At 35.9% G+C, this 25,539-nt stretch overlaps 1 protein-coding gene across 4 annotated transcripts in view; it reads left to right on the top strand.

Moving 5' to 3' along the window:
- Window positions 1–25,539, top strand: part of AGO2 (argonaute RISC catalytic component 2) — a 143,583-nt gene that overhangs the window by 78,124 nt on the left and 39,920 nt on the right. For 2 of the 4 annotated variants that reach the window (XM_074202731.1, XM_074202730.1), the window contains exons 3-7: window positions 6,514–6,634; window positions 17,635–17,667; window positions 19,933–20,114; window positions 23,264–23,400; window positions 24,269–24,403. In XM_074202731.1, the coding sequence (XP_074058832.1) occupies window positions 6,514–6,634; window positions 17,635–17,667; window positions 19,933–20,114; window positions 23,264–23,400; window positions 24,269–24,403 (608 nt within the window). Of the gene's footprint in view, window positions 1–6,513; window positions 6,635–17,634; window positions 17,668–19,929; window positions 20,115–23,263; window positions 23,401–24,268; window positions 24,404–25,539 lie in introns of all 4 variants that reach the window. The other 2 variants (XM_074202733.1, XM_074202732.1) reach the window with 2 other exon arrangements.

The following is a 25,539-nucleotide window of genomic DNA, read 5'->3' as shown; positions in this document are numbered from 1 at the left end:
TTTCTCCTAATTACCACTAAAGTAAAACAGGCAAACAAATAAAAACTCTTAATGGCAATGTTCTGTTCTGGTTACTTATATTTGTATATCTCTCATTGTGAGCATAGTGCCTAGCACAAAGTAATAAATAAAAGTTTAATGAATGCTTTACAAATCATTCATTCTGTTTCCATGGTAGGCGTAATTAAGATTTGGAGAGGTTGCCAAGCAACCAAGGTTTGGAACTTGTAAAATAAGAGCTATAGTAAACTGGAACAGGTTAATTATAAGATCAAAATTTGCAAGGGAAGAAAATAAAGTCAGAGCAGGACTGATGACCTGGGAGACCCATGAGAGACTGGGTTATAAGGATTAGAGGTCGCAATGAGGAAGGGAATGACTATATAACAAAACACATTTCCACATTACCTGGGCATTAAAAAAAAAATCTTCATTTTGTATCCCATCTTCTCTCTACATGCTTCAATATATGTGATAAAATCATAACTTATTCATCGTGTTCAAAAAGCTTTTCAAGGTGGTTTGCCTTTAAATTTTTGTTAACTCTATTGTTTTCCTGGTTCTGCTTACCTCACTCTGTATCAATTTATACAAGTCTTCAACAGTTTCTCTGAAACTGTCCTTACATTATTTTTTAGCACAAAATTATTCCATCACATTCATGTGCCATAACTTGTTTAACCATTCCCCAACTACCCTCTCAGATTCCAGGTCTTTGCTATCACAAAAGAACTGCTTTAAATTTTTTGTACATAATGGGTTCTTTCCTTCTTTCTTTGATATCTTTGAGTTGGAAACCTAGTAGAAGTATCTTGGTCAAAACCAATATAATTTAATAGCTTTTGGGTTATAACTCCTAATTGCTTTCTAGAATGACTGAACCAGTTCACAGCTTCATCAACAGTATATTAATGTACTTATTTTCCTACAGCCTCTCCAGCATTTTTTTGTCTTCTTTTTTTGTCAGTTTTGCCAATCTGATGGTTATGAGGTGATATTCAAGAATTGTGTTGATATGCATTTTTCTAAAAGTGACTTACAGCAGTTTTCTTAAGGACCTTGAAACATGGATTTTTTTCCTCAGAAAACTGCCTGTTCATATCCTTGACCATTTATCAAATGGTAAATAGATCTTATCAATTCAGATCAGTTCCCTATATATCTTAGAAATGTCTCATCCTTTTCTAAACCAAGCTTCCAGAAAAAAAGCTGTTTTTAGTTGTTTCCTTTTTCCTTTTCCTTTCTTATTTATTTTTCAATCCTCTGCAGTCTGACTTTCTCTCTCTCTCTCTCTCTCTCCCCCCCCATATTTGCATATTTGCACAATCATTCTCTCTTCCTGAATACTTTTTTCTCTAGGCTTTGATAGCATTGTTGTCTGTCTTGGTTTCCTCCTCTGAGTTATCTTAGCAACTTCTCCTCAATCTCTTTTGCTGGATTACCATCAAATCTCAACTCCTAACAGTGTGTATTCCAAGATTCTATTTCCTGTCTGCATCTCTTACTGTACTCTCATAATTAATTTTCAAATCTATGTAGATGACTTCCAGATCTATCTATCCTCTCAGTCTCTTTACTCAACACTTGTCCCATATCAACTATTCACTGAGCCTTTCAAAATGAATGATGCTTTTAAGGTTATCCTTTCTGTAATTTTAAGTGTCAGTGATCTATGACTTCCTGGTGCAAAGACTCCTGGTTCTGTAAAAAAATCTGCTTGACTCAACCATTTGTTTGATACTTCTTTGTTGGCATCTTGTTGGTTGAAGTTAGGTGTATATCACCCATGGAGAGCCTTTTGATTACACTCTTGTAGATCTTAGCTATTTCTTAGACTCCTTCCTCTGTGGTTAACACCTGGTAAACCACTTCCAGTTTATGTTTGACAGATCAATATGTGTACCTATTGGCTGCCTTTATTCTTGCTTACTTATTGCATAAATATTTCTGTAGTCTTTTTTATCTGTTTATTGTGTGTTGTTAGAACACCCTTTTGTACTCTTTTGGGTGGGGATGAAGAAATAAATGACCTTTCTATGGCTACTGTAGAGTGATGGATTTCGTTTCATAAATGTCATAAGACATTTTGTTAGATTTTCCAAATGAGTTATATTTTATTATTCTGTAATTGTATGGTTTTATTATTTTTATTGTTATTAATGTTTTTCAGGGAAGGGGTGGAATGAAAAGTTAAGGGAAAAAAGAGTCAAGGTTAGGAATCAGATCAAAGAATTAAGTCAAAATTCAAAGAATTGATTGAAAGCAATGTCTAATTGCTTTCATAAGGTCTTTACTGCCTGCAGTCTTGGCACCAGGAAACTATTTGGGGCCTGACAAGTATGTGTAGATATGTGTTTGAAAAGCACAGATGACTTTAATATTCCTACTCCTCCCACACTTCTACATGGTTGCAAGGCTTCAGTGTTCACGAAATCTCAGAAGCCATCTTTTCCCAACCATTGTACAGCATGACTGGCCAGATTTGCTCAGCCTTCATGCCATTATAAGAAATCTCTTGGAAACTGGGTAGTAAACAGGGAAACTTTTTAAATAACCCATGTTCTTAAGTGCCTAGGATAGAAATTATATAAAAAAGAAATGAAACAGGGCAGCTAGGTGACTCAGTGGATAGAGCACTGGCCCTGGAATCAGGAAGGACCTGAGTTAAAATCCAGCCTCAGACTTTCAATAATTACCTAGCTGTGTAACCTTGGGCAAGTCACTTAACCCCACTGCCTTGTGAAAATCAAAAAAAAAAAAAGGAAAGACATGAAATGAAGGGAAATTTATATATTGACTGCTCTGGTGAGCATGGTAGGTAGAAGAAATTGATTTGAAGCTTTCCTGAAGCTCAACTCAAAATATCACAGGTGACCATGAACCTATAAAGAAATTAATATCTCACTATTATTGACATTGTTTATTTTTATGTCTTATTTCTTTCCAAATATGTTCTCCCTCACCACCATTATCTTGAGGAAGGAGAGGAGTTCATCCTCTATAATAAATTAAAAAGGGTGGTGGCAGTAATTCAGCAAAAACAACCAGTATATTCCCTGTGTCTCACAATATATACAGTCTTTGGGGTAAAATACTTCATTTATATTTCTTAGAAAATGTATGATTATAAAATCATTTATTCTCAAAGCAAAAAAAATGGTTACTTGTATATTAAAGACATGATTAAATCCCTAAACTGGCTATTCCTCTTCCAACCTGATCCCCACTTCTCTAATTTTCACTCCCAACAACTGAATCCAACTAATGTCACACTTTAAAGATGCTTAACCCTTTCACTATGGTCTCTGGATTGTTTGACCCACAGTTAACAAACCAATTTTTATCTTTTCCTTTGTTACTCATCTACACCTTCCTGCACTCTGATAGCATGATTTCCTTGGCCACTTTTTCCATCTGTGGTTGTACTTTTACTCATACATCCCAGCATCATTGGGCAAGGCAGGAGACCTAGGAGTCCTTGCTTCTTATTGCCACTCCAAACTCTCCCTTTGCTACTATCATTGCAGAATCTTGAAGTTCATGTAGTGCATATTGATCAATAGAGATATTTGTCAAGTACTTAGCATATTGGTTGGGACAGTAGATACTTTATAAAAGCTTATTTTCTCTTCTTTCCCAGTCTTCTGATGATTTTGTCTAATGATTTCCAGAACATTTTTCTTCCTTCTTCAACAAGTTCAGTTCCTGGTTTACAGTCTTTCTCTTCTCCCCAACTCCTGTGTTCATACAGGGACACTTCTAAATTATACAAATACAGACATACACATATGTCATAGACCTGTATTTGTGAGAAAGACAGAAAGAATTCTCTCAAATCCCCTAAGCTCCCAGTCCTTCAACTTGCTCATTTCCCATGTCTTACTTCTCTACCCAACCTTAGTTAAACACAGAGAAAGTCTTAATCATTCCATCACCCACAAATGCTCCACTTCCACATCTATAAATACTGAAATTCCCTTATCTGGTCATAGTCTGTTATATTCCAACTCTCCTGCTCTGTACTCTGAACCTTGTCCTTCAGTCTCATCATGACCTCCAATCTCTTGACTCCTTAGTTTTTTCCCTAGGCCATCATGCTACACTAATTACGCTTTTCTCCCTTCCCCGTATTAACTCTCTTATCGTCCTCTTCTCTTCAATTACTCATCATGTTATCTTGCCTTGCCAGCCCTCAGCCCTTAGATTATCCCAACCATTTTTGACTTCCATTGCTAGTCATATGTTACTGAATGAAGGTAGAGAAAACCATGAAACCATGCTTACTGAATCTACAAATTTACACAAATTCATAATCTCAGCTGGGGCCTCAACTGTAGTATGGCAAAACTTTTATGCTTCTCTAAATGATTTACTGCGCCATTCTCCATAGAGGCTTTTCCAAACTGTTTTAATCCTCTTCATGCCTCCCCTACCTCTCCCATGCTTCTCTCAGTTGAACATCTTGCAACCTATTTCTCTGAAAAAAATTGAGGTCATTTGTGGAGAGCTCCCTCTTCTCTCCTCCTTATCTCACATCACCCAGATGCCTTTCACTACTATCTCTTCTTTCACCCTTGTCTCACATAATGAGTTGGCCCTTCTTACCAGGGTAAACCCTTCTACAGTGACCCCATTCAGTTTTATCATCTCTAGCAGATTGATTCCCTCTGTCATCTCTTACTAATTTTCAATCTCTCCCTTTCTATTAGTGGATTCCCTACAATATATAAACATTCTCAAAAACCCCTCATTTGATCCATCCACTACCCTTGCCATTATCATTCTATATTTCTCCCATATTCTGTAGCAGTTTGTCCCCACCATTTATTCCCATTCTCTCTTGAGGCTCTTCCATCTACTGGCTCCTTCCCTGTTATCTACAGACATGTCAATGTTAGCTTTAACATAAGAAAACTCTTGCTTGGTTCTCTGTATCATCCCATCTCTCTCCTTTTCAGCTAACTTTGAGAAGCCTGTCTATAAAAAAAAAAGACCACTTCCTTTCCTTAATTCTCTGTACTATTGTTTCCTCCAGAATTCTCAATGATCTGTTCATTGCCTAATTGCCATTATATCTTATCCTTCTTAACCTCCATATAGCTTTTGACAGTGTCTCACCCTCTTCTCCTTAATATTCTTTATGAGATATTCCTCTCTCCTAGTTCTTTTTCCTATTTATCTGACTATTCCTTCTTAGTCTCTTGCTGAATTTTGAATCATATCAATTGTACATTGATGACTGTGAGGGAGACCTACAGTTAACTGATGTACATTCAAGACTCTGTCCTGGGGCCTTTTTTCCCCCCTCTGTATTATTTCATTAGTTCCCATGTGGTCAGTGATCATATTTATGTAAATGATTTTTAGATCTATTTTTCCAACCTAGCCTCTCTGTTGACCTCCAATTTGGCATCTCCTGCTGTTTAACCATAATGAATTTCACATCCCATAAACATCTTAAATTCAGTTCCTGGAACTGAACTCAATTTCTCCTCTTCTCCCCCCCCCCCATCCCCACTCCAAACTTTTCTCATTCCCTATTTTGACTTTTCTTTTCAGGAGTCCATCATCCCCACCCCAGTCACCCAGGCTGGCAACCTAGAAAACCCATCTTTACCATTTGCTGCCAAATAATGTTGACTTTACCTTCATAAAATGTTTGGCATAACCCTCCCATCTTCTGCCTCTAACATATCAGCCACCCTGGTACAAGCCCTCATCTCATCCTGCCTGGACTATTGAAATAGCCTGCTGTTTCATCTGGCCCCATACCAGTCTTATTTTTTAGTCAGCTATGAAATTAATCTTAAAACACATTTCTTACCTTGTCATTCCTTTCCTCATTCAATTCCACTGGTTCTCAGTTAGCTCCAGGATCAACTATAAAATCCTTTGTTTGGTTTCTAATGTCTTGCTACCTTTCTAATCTTCTTACATCATACTCTCCCTCACACTCACTGCAATCCAGCAACATGGATTGCCTTACTATTCCCCCAAAAAGATACTCCTATCAGCCAGCATTTTCCCCAGCTGGTGCCTTGCATAGAAACCTATCCTTCTCATCTCGACTTCTCGACTTCCCTGGCTTCTTTCAAGACTCAGCCAATGTTCTTCCTCCAAGAAGCCTTTTTTCCCACTCCTCTATAATCAAAGTGCCTTCCCTCTTGGATTAGCCTCACTTTTTCCTATATTTATCTTGCTCATGCATAGTTATTTGCATATTAACTTTCCCACTAAACTATGAGCTTTTTGAGAACAGAAATCCTGTATTTGCCTTTCTATGTATTCATAGTGCTTAACACAGGACTTGGCACATCATTGGTGCTGACTAAATGTTTGCTGACTGAGTGACATTAAAACAGTACAACTCAATCTAACAGGGTTGTTGGAGTTTTAAAAATAGCTTAAAATTGCTCTTAACAAGAAAATGTCACTTTACTTTGCTATTGGGAGAGAGGGGAATGATACTCATATTTTTATTGACATTTTACCTAAATTCTGTTTTTGTTACAGAGAAATAGTGGAGCATATGGTCCAGCACTTTAAAACACAGATCTTTGGGGATCGTAAACCAGTATTTGATGGAAGAAAAAACCTCTATACAGCAATGCCTCTTCCCATTGGGAGGGATAAAGTAAGTTTTCTTAAAAGTGAGTTTTGAATAAAGTGTAATCAATCAACAATCATTTATTAAGTTCCTATTCTACTCTTCTCTAAGCATTGGGAATACAAAAAGTGGTAAAAGATAGTCCCTGTCCTCAAAGAGATCATGAAATGAAAACATAATTTGAAGTAGGGATAGATTTTCCATTAATATTCTCAATAGAATGATATGATTCAGATCCATGTTCTATATTTATGATGTTGATAAATTTTCCTTGTTTTTTTATACTTTTAAGAAATTCCTAGGTTCTTGATGAGCTCATACAATTATATATTGTTCCTTATCCCATTCTTTACTAAACATATGAAAGAGGCAATCAGAACCAGAGTCAATATTTTCATTAAGCTGGGGTGGGGGGAGGATACAGAGTAGACAGACAGTCTTGGGAATGGGGATTATAATTTGTGTCCAGCACCCAGAGACATGCAGTTACTAGGGCATAGGACAACTTGAAACTTTAGAGTTGGTACATTGGCAAAGATAGTAATAATGTACTTGACTTTGAATTAATTCCAAGTATGATTGTAAGTGCTATATTCAATGACTGTTCAGTATCACTCTTGTATTTACTTGCACTAACTCTTAATATGAGCACTTTGTAACCTTTAAACTGCTACAGAGACAGGAGTAGTATTTGCTCTTTTTTCTTGGAGTTGACAGTGAAGAATGGACATGTGCAGAGAAGATACTAAATGGTTTCATATGCATAGGAGTCAAACAAAATAGGTCCTAGTGAAAAAATAGATTAACTTTCTCAAATGGGTCATGAATTTAGATTGTAGGTTTTAGATTTTGGTAGTGAATAAAGAAAGTTGTTAGCCCAAATAATTAAAATTCCTAATTAATATTTATGCTACACAAAAAAGAAAACCTTTCTGTTTCATTTGAGCACTGTTTTGCAAGCAGATACTAGTGTTCCTTTCCTTTACAAAATGCCAGGGTCAGTTTCATAAAATTGCTTTCCTTTAGACGAGAGTTTCTCCTGATCTATTGAGGGAATTTTTAAGATTCCTTAATCATAGCATTATCATGATAGTATCTTAGAAGGAAAGAAGAAGGAACTCCCTCAAGTTTCTTCCCCTCTCAAGTTTTGTCTACCCCAACTCTTTGCTTGTTGTTCTGGGAGCTTCAATGCAGATTTTACCTCTGGTTTTCTGAATTTAGCTGTGGTAGAATTAATTTACAACAGTTGTAGGAGTATCTTATCAACCATTACCTGTAACCAAGAGGAGCTGGTACCAAGGGCATATGTGGATTATGGTTGTCCTTTTTTTTTTAACTGGGATGATGTAAATATTTTAAAAGACTTTTTCATTTTTAAAAAGACTTGTCAAGGATCTACTGTAATAAATATAACCTAGTGTTTGAAAATTATAATCATTATGTAGTGTTTCCCAACTTAGAGAAATTAAACTCTTAAAAATTCTCTACTGTGTGTACTATTCTACCTTAGTGTGACGACTGATGGCAGATTCCAGTTTTTACGCTTATAGGTCTTTAAAAGTCTAGTTTTTCAAATCATTAACAATATGCTGAATACTGATGCATTTCAGACTGACTACAGGGAAACACTGTGTGTGTGTGTGTGTGTGTGTGTGTCTGTGTCTGTGTGTCTGTGTGTCTGTGTGTGATCTGTCTATCTTAAATCTCAAATTCATACCCTTCATCCATTGAATACTTTCTGCCACACCAGTTTGTCCTGTCCCTGCTTTAGCAGCAAATTATAATAACTATAAACAGTCCTTATTTTTGTGCCACTTAGGGACAAACATACAAGAAAACAATTTCTAATTACTAAGCATAGAAGTGTATATCTTCAAGCTTATATTCTGTCTTCAAACAACACTCGGGTTGCCTTCAGATGTATGCTACTTCTAAGATGAACCCATTTTAAAGATGAAAATTTTAAGTCTAGTCACCTTAGATCTGAAGTTTGAAACCTGAAGTCCACTCTAAAGGGATCCTGAGTTAGATTTGAGAAAGGTCTGAGGACCTGGGGGGAGGATGTTTCTATATTTTAATATAACCTGTTTCCTTTGTAAATTCTGTGAATTTTATGCATTAAATAAATGCATATGTGTTCATTTATAAATTTCATATGCATATATAAATTTTTGTAATAAAAGAACTTTATTCCTTCAAAGGTTTAACCAGATGGCCTGGGGCCCATGGCACACACACAAAATGGTAAATGGTTTATAGATAAGAATGGGAATTGAGTTTATTTTCTCTGCTATAGAGATTGAATTACTATCATGGACTTACACTACATTTTTCAATCCCAGAACTAAATCCTATTTGCTACCATTGTTTTGTATTTATGATTTGTATTTAAAATAGAATGATATGAATTAATTCATCCCTTCCCCTCTTACCAAATTTTCTACTCCCATCTAGAGTGCCATCATCCTCCATTCACCCAAACTTGCAACCTAGGCATAAACAACCTCAACTCCTTATTTTCTCATCTCCTCACAGTATTCAGTCTTTGTCAGTTCTAGTTTAGTAACATCTCTCATGGCAGCTAGATGGCACAGTTGATAGGATTCTGGACTCAAGAAGACCCAAGTTCAAGTGCCTTAGACACTTAGACAAGTCACTTAACCTTCTACTCTTATTTTTTTTCATCTGTAAAAGGAGTATAATAATAGCCATTACCTTATAGTACTGCTATGAGCATTAACTGAGATAACAATTTTTAAATGTTACAAAATTTAAAGATTACATAAATCCTAGTTATTATTGTCATTATTCTGTTCTGTTCTCTCCCCTCCTCCCCCTTTCTGCACTGACATTGCCTCTCATATTTGATCTATGGCAATAGCTTTCTATGGTCCAGCAAGATCTAGTGTCAATTCTTAAGCAAGACCAAAATCTTAGGTCTTTTCTCACTCTAGTCTCCTCTGCTCAGTTGTCAAACTAATTGTTTGAGTCAAATTGAACTTCTCAAAACATGGGTCTAATCATGTCAAACCCTAGCCACCACCTCCCATTCAGTCAACTCCATTTGCTCCCTATTGCCTCCTATTTAGCTATTGAAGTCATTCATAACCTGTCCCCTTGATACCTTTCCAGTCTTCTTATTCCTTACTCCTTTCCCTTACTTCTGTAACCTTTCCTCATATATTATCTTCCATTACATTACATATATTCTTTTTGTAAATTTTTTTTACTACTCCTTGAGAGCAGGAACTGTTTTTTTTTGTTTTTGTTTTTTTTGCCATTCCTCATATATCTACTGCTTAGCAGAGTTGCCCTTGTAGTGGCATTTAATGGTTGTCTGACATTTTTTTTTTTAGGTTTTTGCAAGGCAAATGGGGTTTAAGTGGCTTGTCCAGACCAAACAGCTAGGTAATTATTTAGTGTCTGAGGCTGGATTTGAACTCAGGTACTCTTGACTCCAGGGCCTGTGCTCTATCCACTGTGCCACTTAGCCACCCTCCCATCCATTATTATTATTATTTTTTTTTTTGGTTTTTTGAAAGGCAGTGGGGTTAAGTGGCTTGCCCAAGGCCACACAGCTAGGTAATTATTAAGTATCTGAGACTGGATTTGAACTCAGGTACTCCTGACTCCAGGGCCAATGCTCTATCCACTGTGCCACCTAGCTGCCCCCCACCACCACACATTATTTCTTGTAAAGGATGCTGGGGTCATGTATACAGTGAATCTAAGTATGACTGATCAGACCAATACAAACTACCATAAGTTAGGCACAAATAGTCCATCTGAACTTTTAGAGTGAAGATGGCTCTAAATTTGTATGATTAATATTTCTTTTGAACTACTGCAATTCTGCTTTGCTCATAGAGCAAAGTACCTTCTTTGATGCAATCACATCATGCTGGGCAATATTGTGCTAGTGTTTCTTATGATTTCCAATCAACATCAAATGTCTTCAGAGAGACTGTGAGATTATCCTTGTATCATTTATTCTGATCTCCATGGGGTGCTTGCTTTGTGTGAGTTCTCCATAAAAAGTCTTTTAGGCAGATATACATTTGAACAATATGGCTACCTCATCAGGGTTGCAGTCTCTGAAGTAAAGTTTAAATGCTTGGTGGTTCTACTCAAAAAAGAATCTTAGTATCTGGTGCCTTATCTTATCAAGCAATCTTCGGATTTTTTCCTGAGACAGTTCAAATGGAAACAGTTCAGTTTCTTTGCATGGCACTGATATACTGTCCAGGTTTCACAAGCATATAGCAATGAGTCAGCATTGTGGACCTTTAGTTTGATAGACAATTTAATATCTCTTGTCTCCCTCACTTTCCTTTGGAGCATCCCAAACAGTGAGCAAGTGCATGTATCAGTTTCATCATCTATGTATAAATTCCAGGAAAATATACTGTTATGGTAAGTACATTTATTCATAATATTCAGAATTTCTCCATTTTCTGTAACTGATGGTTCCACATGGCTGGTGTGGTGGTAGCTGGTGGAGCACCTGTGTTTTGTTGTTGTTAATTGTGGGGCCAAAAATTAGCAAGAGAGGCAAAGAATTGATCTATTTTCAGTTGGATCTTAGTCTTAGTGGCTACACTGAGGGCTTGATCATATGTGAACACAAAATCATTACCAACTCTCCCTCCATATTAGTCTTGGCTTGTAGCCTTTTCAAATTGAATAATTTACCATTAGTGTAGGTGTGGACTTGATGCCATTTTTATCCATATTGAAATCATCTGACATTTTTGATGAAAACATCTCCTGCTTCATTCCATCATTAAATAGAAAAGTGTGAGAATATCATCCATTCTCCAGGACCCATCTAAACATGCCATCATGGAACCAACATGCAATACTGGTGAACTTCTGGACAATCAAATTTTACTATGATCTTCCAGAAGCCCTCATGACTGACAGTATCAAAGACCCTGATTAGATCTCTCTTCATTCCTGGCATTTCTTCTGGAATCTTTGGGCATCAAACACCATGATCAACTGTTTTTCAGATCTTTCTGAACCTATTCTGACTATCAGGTAGATGATTATCTTCCAGGTGAAGAATCACCTTATTAAGGAGGACTCTGGCAAGAATCTTGCCAGTAATGACTAAGAAAGAGAGAATCCCTCTGTGCTTGTCACAGGACAAACTTTCCCCCCCCCCCCTTTACTTTATAGAGATGGACAGTGGAAGCATCTTGAACTCCTGGGGGAAATTTCTTGCTATATAATCTGGAAAACTTTAGTCAGTATTTTTATGATCAAGGAATCCCTTGCCTTGTAAGTCTCAATAAGAATAGAATACAGCACCAGGCATTTTACCACATAAGAAGAGCCTTAAAAAACCTCTTCATTTGGTCTATAGGAATAGACTTCAAACTGAGGATTTGTGATTGACTTCATTGTTGATTGATGACAGTCTAATGAGAACTCCAAGGATCTCAAGGATGATGTTCTTATCATTTATCAATGTGGCTCCATCAGCCCTGAGTAGCTGAGATACAGTACATAGGTTTTTGTCCCATAAATAAAGCACTTTGGACAGATACTATCAGTATAAAACTGAATTTTATTTGCCTTCTTACTAAGCCAAGAATCCTGCATCTCTCCTTTCTAAGCTTTACTTGTACTTTATTTATCTATCTATATTTTGGTTTTATGGCATGATGGTAGGGTTAAGTGACTTGCCCAAGGTCACACAGCTATGTAAATATTAAATGTCTGAGGCCATATTTGAAGACAAGTCCTCCTGACTCCAGGGCCATTGCTCTATCCACTACACCACATACCAAGCTATTAGTAAGTCCTGCCGAGTTCTCAGGAAATACTTCTGTATTTCCTCATCATTTTTGTCAAATCAGTCTTGAAATTTCCAGGTATTCTGGTCCAGAGTAGTAGTAGTAGTAAATGCAATGCTGAACATCAAATCTCTGAAAGCTACCTACTCTTTTTCTACTCCATTGTTAATTCACCTTTTACTTCAAGGGAGCAACAAGATATTTAGAGAGAAGTGCTCTAATCTGTTGACATATGTCTTTAGGTAGTTATCTTTCCTTGAGACTGCTGCTTTTGTTGAATGTGAATGTTTAGTTTGGAAAGGATAAGTCTTTTATTTTTAGGTTTTTGCAAGGCAAACGGGGTTAAGTGGCTTGCTGGAAAGGATAAATCTTTCATTGGTCCAGCACTCTGTGCCTCACATCACCTTTGTCATTCTCACATTCTGTCAGTCTCTTCTTATAATGACATAGTCTTTTAAATGTTGTAATGTGTATGCTGTGGGGTCATTTACAAAGTTTCATTATGTTTAGGTAAACAGAAGACTGTTAGTGATAAGAAGGCCATGAGATTCTCAGGTCTTCAGTAGTGGGTGAATCTTGTTGTTGCTGTTTCTGACTTCATTCCCCACAAGGATTCCCTGCCATATCTGATAGTCTCTGCCTACTCTGTCATTAAAGTCACTCAGAATTAAAAGTTTGTCCTCATTTGGTACATTGATAATGAAGGTCTCCAAGTTTTCATATAATTTTCTTTGACTCCATCAGGGTTTGTCTTGGTGGAATCATTTATATTGATGATAGTGATGTGTCACTTTCCTATAATTGGCAATCATGAGCCTATTATTCACTCCTTTTGGGAAGTATATGAGCTTGTTAACTAGATTAGTTTTTATTGAAAAATCATGGTATTCCCTATTGCTGCAGCCACTTCAGAAAAATGTGTATCCAACTCCAACTTTGATAAGCTGCCCTTCATTTGCCAGCCTTATTTCACTCAGAGCTTCTGTTTGGATGCAATATCTTCTGAGTTCTCTCAACAAGGGCTGTTTATATTTCAAGTCTACTGGATTTTGTATTGTCCATAAGCATGGGTACATTCCATGTACCAGTGATAAGTCAAACCAACTTTGCAAAAATTTTTATGGCACATTTTATAGCCCCTTCATACCAGGAGGTGAGCAGAAAAGACACCTATAGGATTGCTAAATCCCATTACAGCTTCAGTCAAGTGAGATGATACTAGACCTAGGCTTTTTGTGTCCAGGGTTGTGACTATAGCATCAGTGTCTTTGTACATGCTAGTTTGTCACTTACTGTTTGCCCCAGGACTTTGTGGTAGGTAAAAATGATAAAAATGCATGTATGATGTCTTTTGACTTGAGTGTAAAATGGATTTAACTGAGGCAGAGTTGCACAAAGTTGAACACCAAGACAAAAGCCAAGACAACTGGTAATGTCTTGGGATACAGTGGATGATCTTAGATTCTTTAAAGTCAAACCAAGCTCTTAAGCATTCTACAGCACTCACTTCTGCCTCCTACATGACCTGTTGGAACAAATTATTCTTATCCACTTATTCTGTGATCCTGGGCAAATTATCCCATGTTTGGCAAAGACATCTGATGCTTACTGATGCTTTTGAGATTCATTGGTCATCTTCAACCTTGTTTATCCTGTCGGCCAAAATAATTTACTGGGGTGTGTCCACTGTATATACTATAGTTTCCTAGAGTCAGAAGCAAGAGTTGGATGAATCAGTTGGACACCAAAGGGGAAAGCAGCCCTGAAAAGGACTCAACAGCTCTTATGTTTTCCCTGATACCTGTACACCCTAATGTTTCTTGCATAAAACCTTAGAGAGTTTGGAGAGCTAAGGTCTGGAAGAGACTTAGAGATCTTCTACTTCAGCCTTCTAATTTAGCAAAAGAGGAAACTGAGGCCCAGAAAGGTCAGGTGACTTCTATATCATAGACCAGACTTTCATCTCTGTCTAACCCAGTCTCTCTTTACTTCAGGTTGTCCTCATTGGAGAAGATTCAGTATTATTCTTTAATACTCATAGACAAAAGCATTAATCTCCTTTGACCTCCTTATCTCATTCTCCTTATCTTTATAATCATAGTAACCATGATAACTAGCTTTTATGCAGTACTTTTTTACAGTTTGGAAAGTCACTTTATGTTACTTAATGCTCACAGCTCTATTATTATCCCTATATTGTATATGAGGAAAATGACTTGATCAGAGTCACAGAAATATTAAGAGTTTGAAGCTTGATCTGAATTGATGTCTTTATGATTCCAAGTCCAGCACCTTGTCTCTTTAGTTGGGTAAGGTTGGATGGACTGTTTTTATATCCCTGAAAAGATGTCAATGCCATTGTATAACTCCAGGTTATTTTTCATTCTGGCAAGGACAGTTTGTCCTGGTTAAGTTCTTAATCTGTCCCAGGATATGATTTTGAGTTGCAATATCTATGCATAGTCTCTTTCTCTGTGCATCTATGAATGTTTCTAGGTCATCTTTAGTCTTAAAAAGGTATCTTATTATGTCCTCAAGCTATAGTCCTAGATTACTCTTCCTTTTCAAGGCTAGCTAAGTTGTACAGTTCAAATTGGAGTCAGGAAGACTCCTATTCCTAAACCCAAATCTGACTTCAGATGCTTATTAGCTTTGTGAACCTGGACAAGTCACTTTACCTTGTTTGTCTTAGTTTTCTCATCTGTAAAAGGAGCTTGAAGTAAATTGCAAACCCAATAACTTTGCCAAGAAAACTCCAAATGGACTTACAAAGAGTCGGGACACAACTGAAATGACTGTAATAATACTTTTCCATTTCAATGCTAAATTCTTAGAAAAGCTCTTTGTTAATCCTGATTCTATCACTAAACTAAACCCTCTCTCTAGTTCTGCAGTTTAGAGCTAGTAATATAAATTAACAGAGGATCTTAATCTAGAGAATTAATAGGACCTTAGAAGCTATCTAGTCCAACCTCATTTTTGAGTGCCAAAGGAGTGAAGTGACTAACTTTTTCCTGAGGTTACATAGACAATGAATGGCAAAGCCCCAATTTGAATCTTGTTCCTCTGACTCCAAATCCAACACACTTTCCTTTTTACTATGCTGCCTATTTCAGATACTTATTTACTCCTGTGTCTTTGAGCAAATCATTTTATATCTCCTAGCTTGAGTTTCTTCATCATGAAATTGTGACGATAACCACACCAACCTAAAATGGTGGCTGTTGAAATTCAATGAAAACTATATCTAAAACTCTTTATAAATCATAAATCACTATGTATATCCTAGTAGTTGTTATTGTTATTATTGTCATTAATTATACCATTATGTTTAATTCAGGTATTTCTCCTATCCAGATTCTTTATAGGTAGAATGAAGCACTGCGATTTGAGTCCAGATTTCTTTCTCCTTTCCCTACCGCAATGTACTCTGCCTTGAGTAGCTGTATAATAAATGCTTAATAGATACATGTCAGTTGATTCATGTAGGGTGTAACATGTGAGCTAAGTAAGTAATTAAACATAACAGGGAGAGATAAAATAACAGAAAACAATTTAAAAACAATACACAGGAAGGAAATCTAAGGATCTATTCCAAGGTGGTAGTTTGACTAAATTTAATGGTTAAATATTCCCAAAAATTCTTTCTCAGTATATGTATGTTTATTATATAGTATAAAGAATCAACAAATTTTATTTTTTAAATTTTACAAAAGTCTTTTGTAAGACTAATATCAAGAGCATTGTGATTTTTTTAAAACTTAATTTAACAATTTAGGCGGTTTTAAACAATTTAGAAAAATAACAGAGTGACATTTTATTTATTTATTCATTCATTCATTTATTCACTTATTTATTTGTTTGTTTATTTGTTTATTTATTTTAGGTTTTTGCAAGACAAATGGGGTTAAGTGGCTTGCTCAAGGCCACACAGCTAGGGAATTATTAAGTGTCTGAGGCTGGATTTGAACTCAAGTACTCCTGACTCCAGGGCTAGTGTTCTATTCACTGTGCCATATAGCTGCCCCCAGAGTGACATTATTTATGGAAACAGAAGCTTAGATTTTAATATTTTACTAATGATAATGACTTCATAGCAAATGTGTCAAGGTCCAGTATATGATTAAAGCAAGATTTCTTGTTAATAAATGTTGCTATAAATCCATATTTCAAATAATTGGGTTGATTGTGTATTGCTGGCTTGTTATCTAAGTAGAATTTCATATTTTTCCTTCAAATAAAGTTGACAGAGCTCATTCTTAAATAGTATAGCTCAATTGTCAACTCTGTCATTTTCTTATTATTCACTTGTACCTACATTATTAATATTCTTAATTCATTTGCAAGAATGTATTTAGGCCATTTGTCCATTTATAAGGGTTATTTTACTTAGAATGAGATAATGCAGGCCATAATCCACTGAATTCATTATGTGTAAGTTGCAATTTGTCACAATATGCTAAGAGAAAATTGAATGAGAGAGCCATCATCCCTCCCATGATGGTGTGCAACTCCCACTCTTTTTTTCAGGCTGCTTTGTATATCATAAGTTATAATGCAGCATGTTATGAGTGAGGGTTTTTTTTTATACTAAGTATACATTTTAATTTGTGATTTTCAAAAAAATATAAATTCTTATAGTATTTCCTTCTTGTACCTTGATTGATATCTTTTCTACTATGTGGAATATATTCACTCCATATTGGGGAGCACTAGGTGAATACATTGAGTATATGAAGCTTATTCAGATAGATTAAGTTGGAAACAAACTGTGAGGGACTTGTTAGGCAAAAGAACTTCATTGATGTCTTCCTTCACTTATTTGAAAATAGTTTGAGATGAGCAGACATTACTTATTAAATTATATTTCATTGTTCACATTTAAAATAAATTGTTATCATAGATTTAGAAGTAGAAGGCTCTCTGAGGCTATCCAGTTCACTCATTTTGTAAATGAGGAAACTGAGACCCACTGAGTTTTTTGTTCCAAGGTTATACAAATAATAAAAAGCAAAACTGAAATTTTAATCAAGGTATTCTTGACAATAAATTCAGCACTTCATCATGAATTGTTCCTATATGAGGCCCATATTACTAGATCAGTCAATCATACAACCTATGCTAGACTGCATAGATATCTTAAAGCATGGTTTGAATGCCAGTATTCATGTCCTTTTAAATCTAATATATTAAGGGATTTTTTTTTCTTTTGAATCTCTATCATAGCCAAAAGAAGACTGCTTCAGATATCAAAAGCAGGTAAAAACCTCCTGTTGGTTGTTATACTTCATTTACAGACTTGAACTTTCTAATATCTTCCAAACAGGAAATCCTAACTTAATTAAAAACGGACCACAAAATTAACTGCTCTGCATTTTCATGTTCCAGTGGGCTTAAAACAGCACTATTTAGATAGAGTGCCAAGTATTCCTGGAAAATTTAAATAAAAAATGAGTCAGTGTCTTTTTCAAAACCTTTACACCATTACACCTTTAAACAGAATCAGAAATCCAACAATACCACTACCATGTCTGTATCTCAGAGATTTAAAGAAGCAAGAAAAAAAAGAGGAAAGGACCTATTTGTACAAAAATATTTATAGAAGCTCTTTTTTATAGTAGCAAAGAATTGGAAATTGAGGGAATGTTCATTAGTTGGGATGACTCAGCCTGTGGTGGTATATGATTTTAATGAATAGTGAACAGGATGATTTCAAAAAAGCCTCAGAAGACTTATATGAACTGATTTAAAATGAAATGAGTAAAACCAGCAAAACCTTATTCACAGTAATATTAATACTGTACAGTGGGGCAGCTAGGTGACACAGTGGATAGAGCACCAGTACTGGAGTCAGAAGGACTTCAATTGAAATCCAGCCTCAGACACTTAATAATTCCCTAGCTGTGTGACCTTGGGCAAGTCACTTAACCCTATTGCCTTAAATAAATAAAAGAAAAAATAAAAAATACTATACAGTGATCAATGATGAATGACTTAACTATTCTTAGCAATACAGTGATCCAAAACAATTCCAAAGGACTCATGGTTAAAAGTGCTAGCCACCTCCATAGAAAGAACTGATGGAATATGAGTGCAGATAAAAGCATACTATTTTTCACTTTGTATGTGGTTTCTTTTTTTTAAACTTATGGGTCTTTTCACAACATGACTGACTAACACAGTAATATATTTTGACATTGAACATGTGAAACCTATAGCAAATTGCTTACTGTGTCAGGGAAGGGGGAGATGAAAGGAGAGAAAAAATTTGAATCTTAATTTTTTAAAATAAATGTTAAAAATTATCTTTCTGTAACTGGGGGGGAATAAAATATTTTAAAATAAATAAACAGATGCAGAATTAGTGTGGGTCAGTAATATTATAGGTATAGTTAGTACTTTACATGAGGTTTAAAATGGGAGGCCTCAGGATTATTTTTCTGACCACCATATTTTTAGATGGGATGGAGGAGGAAAAGTGGAATTACAAGGAATTATGTTTTATTAACTCCATTAGAAGTACATATTTACTGATCCAGAAAGCAAATATTTTTGACTTTTACTTACACAAATAGTGTGCCCCTTCTTGCACATTTATCCAAAGAGTTGGGTTTCCTTTTTATTCTTTAATCATCAGCTGAGTTTTATGGTTTTGAAGGGACTCAGAAACCTCTTAGAGTTGATCACCATATTTAGAATCTGTTCAACAGGCTTCTTACAGGCTTCAGATAATACTAAGGCTGGTGAGGCTCAAATTTCACTATCTTATTATGACAGTTCCCTTTTTAATTTTATTTAAAATATATTCCTTTGGGCTTGGAATTTTCTTCAACTGTTTTCTCTGCCCATCTGAAAATTATCTAACCAGTATCCAAGGCAATGGGCATGGAGGAGAAATAACTGGATTTGTAATCAAGTGACTGGTTAGGTAGATGATGGAAATGTTAGATATGCATTGTGCAAGCATTTGAGATGTTGTCTTATGGTTCAGAACTGTTTGATTGATTAGACTGTTAACTTCTCAGAGCTTTGCTTTTCCTCATTTTTAAATTGGGTTTAACACTTCTACAAACCACCTCATTAAATTTTTGTGCAGATAATATTGAACAACTCAACAGTACATTGGATAGCAGTGAATCAAGTAAATCAGACTTCAAGTTGGAAAGACTTGTTTAAATCCTTCTTCAGATAGTTCCCAGTTGTTTGAGTCATTAAACTTAGCATCAGTTTCTTCATCTTAAAATTAGTATAATTATAGCATAATTGAAAATCAAGTGAGATTTAAAATACACACACACACACACACACACACACACACACACACACACACACATATATAGCTTTAGCTACAAATAAGGTCAGGTGCATAAAGCATTTTGTAAAATTGTAAAGCACTGAAGATCAGTTGAATTCAGGTGCCTTAATTCTGGATTCAGTCCTAGAATGCTACCTTCACTAGCTTCAACTACCATCTCTATTTTGAAATGGAAAGAATCATCTTGTTTGTTTTTAATATTGTTGCAGGTGGAGTTGGAGGTCACGTTGCCTGGAGAAGGAAAAGACAGGATATTTAAGGTGGCCATAAAGTGGATGTCATGTGTGAGTCTCCAAGCTTTGCATGACGCGCTCTCTGGTCGCCTACCAAGTGTCCCTTTTGAAACCATCCAGGCACTGGATGTAGTGATGAGACATTTGCCATCCATGAGGTATGAGGATCTAGTGTGACGTGTTATATCTCAAATTTCTACATATACAAAGAGATGGTGGTTTTTCTGATTTTCACCTCTATATTCTATTCTTGTTTTGGTTTAAAAAGATGGTCGTGGTATCTTGTTTCAGGAAGGGTAACCATGATTCTGACAAGTGTGATACATGTAAGACACAGAGTTAAAGCTGATATAAAAAGCTGTGAGCTTTTATTATACCCTGGAATTTTTTCTTATGAAAGTGACTGTTACCAGGCAATGTAATAAGTCATGATTGTTCTGATACTGTCATGAAGACCTGGCATAGCACAATCTTAAAATACAAGATTGCTTTATATCAAATTTTTCAACCCCCAAAAAAATTGATATGAAAAACTTATGTTCAATAAAGCCAGGTTCTGATTAGTGCAAATAATGAGTCCTAGGAAGTAAGCACATTATTTAAATTCATCTAGCATATTTCCATTAATATGAATTCTAATATATGTTACTCACTCATGGGCCTTTATTGCACTTTGAAATACTGTCAAGGTATTTCCCATGATTTCATTTGTAATTCACTATAATTCTGAGGTAGGCACTTCAGAACAGGTATTACCTCCCACTTTACTGAGGATACAGAGGTTAAAGGATTCACCCTTGTTCACAGAATATCATGGGGAGGATTTATATAGTTTTCCTGATTCAAAGTCTAGCCACTCTTTGCACTATGCTCTGTTGGCTCTTCAAAGGATAATAAAAACCTGCAGCTTCGTGTGCACAATCTATTCTTATTCATTTGGTCTATCTGTTTTCTCTGAGCTCAGCAGACTGACAGAGTAGCCAAAAGACTGAATTTGGAATCAGATATACTTGGCCTGGTTCCCAACTTTTATACTTAATATCTTTGTGATACTGGACAAAATACATAACACCTTAGGATCTTATTTTACTCATCAAACGAATAAGGGTGATGGACTTAAATAAGGGACTAAGATCTCTTCAATCTATAAATCTAATTTTTCTTAATTGGATTTGAATTCTTTCCTTTATTTCACCATTCCTCTTTTCTTCTTGTCTGGTCTCCTCTCCTATACTAACAGAGGTGTGTGATTTAGGTATTAGCAGCTTCTACATACAATATAAATTTCCTAAGGCAGAGGGCTACCTTGGCTTTAAGGAGAGGCTAAATGACCACTTATGACTGATATTGGATTCCTGTATCAAAGAGGAGTTGTGATTTTTAACTCTTTGGGGGTTCTTCCTACTTGAAGATACTTATGATCTGATCCTTTAGTAGTAGTAGTAGTAGTAGTAGTAGTAGTAGTAGTAGTAGTAGTAGTAGTAGTAGTAGTGGTGGTGGTGGTAGTAGTGGTGGTAGTGGTAGTAGTGGTAGTTAGGAGGAGGAGGAGGAGGTGGAGTACTTGAAATTGAAGAGGGCTGTGACATGTGTGTGTATATATATATATATATATATATATATATATATATATATTAGGGGTGTCCAACCTTATTGTTAAAAGTGTTTATTGAAACATTAGACAGTATATTTTGTTTTGCCATTTTAGTAAGAGCTCTGCAGTAGCTTGGCTTCATTTACTAAAGCATTTAATAAACCCACAGGCAGCTGCATTTTGGACATCCCTGAATATATGATGGCATGACTTGCAAATTATTACAGTGAAGGGAATGTTGTGCAAAGACATCCTTCTTGATGCCTTTTCCAGAACTGTCTCACCCCACAACCTAATTTGATGGGAAACAAGTCTTCTGTTTATGTCTGGATGCTCTGGTCTTTTTGAATTTGGTTTCCCTTTCCCTTCCATATCAGCTAGCTACCACAGCTCTCCAGCAATTTTGGGCTGAGACAACAGGATATATTAACACTGACTCTCAATGGTCTAATCATCAGCACAGCTTTTTCCTCATAGACCTGCAACCATATTCCTCTAGGAAACCAAGCACTTTGATTTCTCAGAAGCTGCCTAGAGGGTCATGGGAATAGCCAGATTGCTAGTCAGCATTGTTTATGGTTGAATCTACAATGGTGTCTGATCGTCTTCAAACTTCTGTCTTTTGTTTCTGATTAATGAAAACATTTTTGGCAAATGCTTTTCTCCTTTTCTCTCTTGAGCCGGTCCAAGAATTTTTCCTATAGCAGTACATGCTGAATGCCCCCAGCTATCCCTCTAAATTATAAGCCCAGTCTCAAAAACTAACAAAATATATGATCCTATAGTATCAAAGCTTGCAAAAGTAGTTTCACGTGACTTCTTTAAGATTATAGACCTTGATGAATGTATTAAGCTTACTACTTCTCAACTTCTTCACCAACCCTACTTTTCCAGTTAGTGTGGCCACTCATTTCCTAGTCTAGATTCAGTTTTTTGCTCATTAGTAGATGCTTGGGCCAATGTCAATATCATTGAGATGAATACTGATATAGCGTGTTTTAAGATTTTTGCAACACAAATGGGGTTAAGTGGCTTGCCCAAGGCCACACAGCTAGGTAATTATTAAGTGTCTGAGACCAGACTTGAATCCAGGTACTCCTGACTCCAGGGCCAGTGCTCTATCCACTGCACCACCTAGCCGCCCCTAGTTTGTCTTTTCAATCCACTTCAAACAAATTTCTTGGTGTCTTCAAGATGCCATATATCCCAACAAAATTGATTTGTTGAATAGACATTGTTGGCTAGAGCCAGAGAAATGACATTAAGACTTTTCCTGGTCAGATGACTACTTATTGGAATATGATACCTTTGAACTTTATTCTTCTGAACTGAGTTTGTCCTTTCATACCATTTTTCTTTTATTTCTGCAGGTTACTTTTTGTCTTATGGATTATATTACTCACCTTGATTAGATATAACTTGGAGTGCAAAAATGTAGCCGTGAATTTTATTCCTGGTATTTTAAAGGAAAATAATGATAGCATTTATATTATCTTTTCATTCACTATAAGAACTATCTTGAGGTGAGGGATCATATAATGTCTTATCGAAGTTTAAGACCTGATTAATCATTCCTTATAGGCTGGTTTCCTAGAAGGTACTTAGGAAATGCTTGTTGATGGATGGTTATTTTATTACATATTTTCTAAAGTTGATTCTTGTCATCTTATTTGAAAAGTAATTTGTACTAAAGATTGACTGATTTCTTGTTTCCAGGTACACACCTGTGGGGCGATCATTTTTTACTGCATCAGAGGGATGCTCAAATCCTCTTGGTGGGGGAAGGGAAGTTTGGTTTGGATTCCATCAATCAGTCCGACCTTCACTTTGGAAAATGATGTTGAACATTGATGGTAAGACTTTCTTTTCTGTTCTCATATGTTTATTTCTGAAAAACTATGAGGATATAGCATTGTGGGTGGGAAAAGCATCATTGCTAGAATTGAACCACTTAACCTCTAATCCTCGACCTGTGATTCAAATTCTCTTCTAGACCTAAATTGTATGTCAGGTTAAGTAGGGCAATGCAAAACTACACTGGTCTTGGACTCAAGAAGATTTGAGTTTAGCCTCTCACTAGCCTTTGACCCTGGACTAGTTATTTAATCTCTCTCTTCTTCAGTTTCCTACTTCTCAAGCACATACTTCTCAAGATTGTTATGAAAATATACTATTATATATCGCAGGTTGAAAATCTTTAAGCACTATATGAATGATATTGTTTTTAATAATAATAATAATGTCAAGTTTTATCTCCATAGTATATTCGATATTATTTGTGATTTACCAGATGGTTCGCTTCTTCATGACTCAACCAAACAAATATTTCTATAATGCCTAATATATGCAATACATTATGAGAGTACAAAGATCAATAAAAGATTGCTGCCCTAGAGCATAAGGAATTTATTGCTATACAGTATGAGGGTTAAAATATAAAAAACCTTTTCACATTATGTATTTTAGTTGTATGTCATTCCTCCCTCCCAAAAAAGAAAGAACCATTTCAAATATACAGACATGGCATTATTATAAAATGTTAAGAGTCTAAGGAGACTTTAGAGATCTTCAAGACTGGGGATTTCTGTTGTCCACAGGCCCCATAGATTTGAGAGAAGATATGAGCTTATATAAGAACATTACAGTTTTATTTTCATTTTTATAAGTATTCAGTTAACCTGTTACTGAGGCCATGTCTTTCACATTTCTTTCTCTCTATAGTTTCAGCAACAGCCTTTTACAAGGCACAGCCAGTAATTGAGTTTGTTTGTGAAGTTTTGGATTTCAAAAGTATTGAAGAGCAACAGAAACCTCTGACAGATTCCCAAAGGGTAAAGTTTACCAAAGAAATCAAAGGTAAGGGTTCACATTTGAAAAGTACAATGCTCCTAGAAAATATCACTTTTATCCTTTAGTCTTACTCTGCTGAATTAGAATGTTAGGCAGGCTCTCCATTCTGTTGAGGTTAAAATGTTCTAATTCTGCCAAACTTGACAGGCTCTGCTTATCACCACTTTTTGTTAGCTATTATTCATTTATGTGTTTTTATAGGGAGTTGGGGGTGGCAGTAGGAATTAATTACCTTCCCCTGAAGATTAAATGAAATGCATTTTCACAGGATATGTGAGCTATATACCGTGTCATTTTCTGAATAAGCAAGTCATTAAGGGGAGGGAAAGGGGGTATAGAGGACTTTTCAACTTTCATGATAAATGACCTACTGACCAGAGGGAAAAATGTATTCCTATGTGAATTAATAGGTTGTAAGTTATCTCTTCAGAACCAAGTCCCTTCCTGGCAATCTTTTTAGGTTTATAGTAGCATTCTTGTGATTTTTAGCAATTTGTTTTTTATATCTACAGGATAAAGAATGTGAGACATCAATACTGTAATTATAGATCAGATAATGTAGGCAGATTCTCTGCCTCTCTACCTCCTTTCCATTTCTCTTACAGTAGTTCTTTCTTTAGGATTTTATATTAATATGATCATCTCTTGGACAAAGAGAACTGAGAGAGAAATTGAAAGTACGTCATAGGGAACAGCTTGGTGGCACAGTGGATAGAGCACCAAGCCCTGGAGTCAAGAGGACCTGAGTTCAAATCCATACTCAGACATTCAATAATTACCTAGCTGTGTAACCTTGGGCAAGTCACTTAACCCCATTGCCTTGCCAAAAAAAAAAAAATAAGTCAGAGTATATAGTGTGTTAGGACTGGACAGCAAATTGACATCATCAGATTTCATCCCATCATTGAGGGCTTGCCTTAGTTTGCCCTGAATTTGCAACTCATCCAGACCCTTTTAAAAAAAAGTTTTGTTTGTTTCTAGTCATCACAACTGAATTTCTATTCTAATTTCCATTTTGGCATAAAGATGACTATGAGTTTTTTGTTGTTTTTTTTTTGTTTTTTTGTTTTTAGGTTTTTGCAAGGCAAATGGGGTTAAGTGGCTTGCCCAAGGCCACACAGCTAGGTAATTATTAAGTGTCT

This window comes from Macrotis lagotis, chromosome X, assembly GCF_037893015.1.
Source record: "Macrotis lagotis isolate mMagLag1 chromosome X, bilby.v1.9.chrom.fasta, whole genome shotgun sequence".
NCBI lineage: Eukaryota > Metazoa > Chordata > Mammalia > Peramelemorphia > Peramelidae > Macrotis > Macrotis lagotis.
This window is presented reverse-complemented; position numbering and strand designations above follow the sequence as displayed.